This window comes from Branchiostoma lanceolatum, chromosome 6 (assembly GCF_035083965.1).
Source record: "Branchiostoma lanceolatum isolate klBraLanc5 chromosome 6, klBraLanc5.hap2, whole genome shotgun sequence".
Lineage (NCBI taxonomy): Eukaryota > Metazoa > Chordata > Leptocardii > Amphioxiformes > Branchiostomatidae > Branchiostoma > Branchiostoma lanceolatum.
In genome coordinates, this window is record NC_089727.1 from 18,104,548 (window position 1) to 18,109,991 (window position 5,444).

Here is a 5,444-nt window from a genome sequence, read left to right on the forward strand (position 1 = left end):
CAGTGTCTTCGTTATTCTATCATCTGTGCCTGTGTCAACGTGGTTCTTTAACATTCCACTCCAGCCCCACTCGTTGTTTATAACAAACAAACCCTCCAAAAAAAACTCATAACGTGTGTGCGTATAGATATTTCAACTAATACTGTTTTAATTGACAGGTTAGGTAAGGAAACTTCTACAGATACATGTAGTACACATGTAGTTCACAACCAGCTTGCTAAACATACTTTTCTCCCCTTCCCACTTCTCTTTGTTGTCCCTTAAGCCACTATCTCAGCTCACTGAACCCGTGGCATGTATGTTACCCTTGACTTTGACTTATCTTACTCCCCCAATCTTTTTTTGAAAAGGAGGAAGCATTTCTCGTCTCATGAGACTTACCCTTTTCAGTAGGATCTTCTTGACACTTCAGGTGGACTTTATCAAGTCCAGAGTTTGCGATTAAGTTCGGCAACTCGAGCAAACTAGCTCTGACAAAGAAAGCTGACTGCCTCCTTCCCGACGTACAGGTGTAAGTATGTCTTCTCGTGTTACGTATGGAGAGACACGGATACTGGCTTTGTGGCATGAAGCCTTTTGTTTCATTGTTATGACTTGGACATGAAAGTGTCAACATATCTGGTGTGCCTTTGACCTGCATTCCCAATGTGTTTACTCTCCAAGCAGAGGTTGGGTAGCTAGTCATAAACGGGGCAATTAACAATATTGCTATCTAGGCAGAATAGAAACGGAAGACACCAAAGAGAAGATACGCATTGCAACGAAGTTTTATTGCATGGCGTGTATGGTATTCGCACATATAGTTTCACAAATCTCAAGTACAGTTCAGATACTATAGAAACTTCTTTGATAAGACAAACTCACGGGCAAGCTCCAATATTTTTTAAATGTATACTAGAGAATGTTTAAATAGAGGCAGGTGTTGGTTTCGTTATACACTTGGCCCTTCACACGGCGTTGCTGTGAGAGTTGATAGACTGGACATAGGGGCATCCAGGACCCACCAGCGCCTTCCCCTTTGACAGCTTGTCGGGAGAGATATCCCCTTTTAGAGCCTCTACGAACTCGTCCGGCTTGTAGTAGATGTTGAGGGCGGTGATCTTGGTGTTCTCGTCCAGCTCGACCACGCCGAACCCGTACAGCTCGAGCAGTTCCCCCGCCCCCTGACTCCCCATGTACTGTCCCGTGAAGTGGGCCCAGTGGCGCCAGCTGAAGGCTACCGTTGGGGGTCCCGAGAACACCTAAAACAACAAAAAATATAATGATGCAAATGAGCTCCTTTTTTGCATAATCAGCATCTAATCATTTAAATAATCACGTATGCAAAAATCCTGACGATCCGTCAGCCCCTTCTTATCTCTTGAGTTATTCTCTTTCAAATCTCAATCAACGTCTGCCCCTGTAGTTTTATAAGAATATCTGCTCTTGTAGTTCCACAAGATAGGAAAACTAACCCTGCAGTACCACAGTACCAGGAGGTCCATAATTTAACTTATCCGTCGTTCTGTCGGCAACGACACACCAAATATCCTACGGTACGGAACGATCTATAGGTATAGCTTCTTGAGTTATGCTCTCAACAGACAAACAAAAACATTGCCAAACACACCCACCTACACATAACCCACCCACTAAACCACCCACCCATTGAACCAAACCCACCAAAACAGAAACCAACACACCCACCCACACATCCACCCAAACACCCACCAAAACACCCACCCAAACCCATCCATTCACGTTACATGATAATGCTTACCTCCAGGACCTCCCAGGGGAAGCCCTTGGTAAAGGCCCCGCGAAAATGACGGTGGGACGACTCGAAGTCTTCTTTCTCAGCGTCGTACAACTCCTTCTTACATCCTGCCATCAGCCAGTTGTAGTTGCCAACCTTCCAGGTTTCTTCTGCAGAGAAAACCTGTAGCGGCAGAAAAACAAACAATCGATTAAGGTCTGAATAAGCAGGGGTGCCAAAGAATTCATACGAATTTTACGGAATACATACGAATGTTACGGAATACATACGAATTTTACAGAATACATACGAATTTTACGGAATACATACGAATTTTACGGAATACATACGAATTTTACGGAATACATACGAATTTTACGGAATACCTACGATCCATTACTAGACACATACGATCCTTACGGAATACATACGATCCATTACGCAGAACCATACGATCCATACGGAATACATAGAATCCATTACGCGGAATACATACGATCCTTACTTTGATTTGCTGGCCATCGCGCTAACACCGAATCTAGCTTTGTCTGGTCCTCCTAGTTGGTCTAAGCCTACATCAGTCTTAATTTAGTGCAGCTTGAGATTTTTAGAATTTAGCCGGATGGGATACGCCATTCTTAAGCTCTTAGAGCGAAGATATCGTACGAAGAACTGGTCACGAGTCCGCCATATTGAATTTGCCGCCGAATTTAGTTTGGGAGACCGTCTGTTCAAGGCGTCTGTCAATGGACATCTTTCATGGAAGCTCATCTGTGTTGGTAATAATCATAATACAAAGCTAAATTTTCTTTCAACACTAAGGTATTCCCGAATCAAATTTTCAACGACCACTGTCGCCGTATTCAGAGTCTATAATGATCAATCACTTCCGAACGTTAACTGGCAAGAGGTACGGACATGTGACTTTATTGACACATGTCTTTACGGATACGTGACGTCAGCAATCAGTCAAACGTGCGAGGAAGTTTATAATTAACGCCCACTGTCTCTGTTGAGTGATGGTTTGACATCTTTAATGGTCAGTACTGTATTTAAAAAAAGGCATTTAGAAGTTTCCATACAAAGTCATATCGGCGTGCCAATAGACCGATTCCTGAAAATAAATCAAACATGGCCAATACTGAGAGAGCGAGGTGTGATCACGTGGCAGAGGTGCTCAAAATGCTAGGCCGTTGTTAAAGGGGCGTGGCTTCAGAATCGTTGTCATTTACATGTAGTAGGGACGTTTCGCTGTAGCCGCATCCCTCGGATAGAATGTTAAATGGAAGTCCCGTGTTTGGGGAGAGCCACATCCCGCACACGTAAAAGAACCCACCACACCTTTCGAAAAAGAGTAGGGGCATGCCCCGGTGTGCGATGGCCCAAATCCATCTGTCCGGAGTTGGTGATTCACTACAAATCACCCGAATGGAGGCCTGGCTAACCTCCGTCTCGTATCAGCCATACGGTGATTTACAACATTCACCCCGACGGGAGAACTGGCGCATCCCCGTCTTGTATGACAGCCAACGAAAGGGTATATCACCCCGTAAGGGGCGGCATAACCCCGTCGTAGCGAAAGCACGTCGACTGATGATGATGATGATGATGATGATGATGATGATGATGATGATGATGATGATGATGATGATGATGATGATGATGATGATGATGATGATGATGATGATGATGATGATGATGATGATGATGATGATGATGATGATGAAAGTCGCATCACCTATAAGATTCACACTTACTACTTATTAATTATGAATGCATATTATAGTTGTCTCCAGTACGAACCTTTCCACCGTTAGCCTGGGCTCGATATTTCTCTTTGTTGATGGTTGTCCACTGGTCCAGGTCCTGGAAGTGAGACGCTTCCATCTCCCACCGTTTCACCAGGTTCTCCACCACAAGCTCCAGCGACCCCGCAGGGTGATTCTTGGTCTTCCCCTGTTAAAAAAAAAAAAAAGACGGTAAATTTACCTTTCTCTCAGGAAAGCACCTTTGACCTAGTACTTAAGTCACGTGATCGCATTGGTCTTCCCCTACTTAGGAACAGACGGTTAGTTTACCTTCCTCTCAGGAAAGCACCTTTGACCAAGCACTAAAGTCACGTGACCGCATAGTGATTCTTGGTCCTCCCCTGTATAAAAAAAAACAGACGGTAAATTTACCTTCCTCTCAGAAATTGACCTTTGACCTGGCACTAAAGTCACGTGACCGCAGGGTTATTCTTGGTCTTCCCCTACTTAGGAACAGACGCTAAATTTATCTTTCTCTCAGGAATGCACCTTTGACCTAGTACTAAAGTCACGTGACCGCATAGCGCTTCTTGATCTTCCCCTGTTTGAAAACAAACAGACGGTAAATTCAACATTCTCTCAGGAAAGCACCTTTGACATGGCACTAAAGTCACGTGACCGCATAGTGATTCTTGGTCTTCCCCTGTTTTTTTTAAAAACCAGACGATACATTTAACTTCCTCTCAGCAATTCACCTTTGACCTAGTACTAAAGTCACGTGATCGCATAGTGATTCTTGGTATTCCCCTGTTTAGAAAAACAGGCGGTAAATATACATTTCTCTCAGGAAAGCACCTTTGATTTTAATTTGACCTAATACTTAAGTCACGTGACTGCATAGCGATTCTTGGTCTTTCCCTGTTCAAAAAAAAAACAGACGGTAAATTCAACTTCCTCTCAGCAATTCACATTTGACCTAATAGATACTAAAGGTGGCCTTGTACCGTAGGGTGATTCTCTGTCTTTTTCTGTATAAAAACAGATGGTAAATTCATCTACCAATCAGGGAGCGTCAGCCATATTGAATGCACCTTTGACCTAGTTCTAAAGTCACGTGACCGCAGCGCGATTCTTTGCCTTTCTCTGTTTTAGAACAGACGGTAAATTTACCTTCCTCTCAGGGAAGGTAAATTTAATGAATGCATCTTTGACCTATTACTAGAGTCACGTGACCGTAGTGTCACGTGTCTAGGGTCACGTGGTTAAGGTAATTTGGTCAATCATCCCGAAGAAGGCCGGAGATAATGCGTCTCAAAGTAAGCTCCAGAAAAAATCCCCGAACCTCTCATTCTGTGCAGACATGCATATGTTTAATATAAGGGAAAAGAGTTCGTAGATATAGATGGAATATAGAATTTTTTTCTTCTACTTAACTCTATGTATCTAACTTTGCATTTAGTCTATATGTTGGGAATGAATATGCAATAAAGATGTGATTGCCACTGTGATCATCTGTGATTCACCTTCATGTACTCGAGGTTTGCCTGAGTGTAGTCGGGCTTCGAGAATCTCCACTTGACCTTTGGGTCATCCAAGTCACCTCGGTCTGGCTCAAGAAAGTTGTACTCCTCCTTGAGACGCTCAAGATCTTGCCTTGCGGCGAGAAGCTCCTCAGCATGTGTAGTTCCAAAGGATCCGGACATCTTTTTTTTCAGGACGAAATCTGGAAAAACATGCATAAGTTGTAGTTGGTCAGTATGATATGCCGTTTGTGGCACGATTTCTGCTCTGTTGTAGGACCCACAGCAAGCCTATGACAGAACGTATGGTTATTACCTTCGCCGAGAAAGTTATGCAGAGGGTAGCGTTTGTGTGTGTGTGTGTGTGTGTTTGTGTGTTTGTAACGTACAGCATAACTCGAGAAGGCTTGGATGGATTGTCTTGATATTTGGTAGATGGGT

At 43.6% G+C, this 5,444-nt stretch overlaps 1 protein-coding gene across 1 annotated transcript; it reads right to left on the reverse strand.

The window, feature by feature from the left end:
- Positions 1-749: 749 nt before the first annotated feature.
- Positions 750-5,203, reverse strand: LOC136437454 (uncharacterized). Its single transcript, XM_066432074.1, has 4 exons — positions 5,007-5,203; positions 3,539-3,691; positions 1,760-1,918; positions 750-1,241 (listed from the first exon to the last, which is right to left on the reverse strand). Exons 1-4 carry the CDS (start codon positions 5,184-5,186, stop codon positions 948-950), a joined length of 786 nt encoding a protein of 261 aa, XP_066288171.1. The 5' UTR covers positions 5,187-5,203; the 3' UTR covers positions 750-947.
- Between the last annotated feature and the right edge of the window lie 241 nt (positions 5,204-5,444).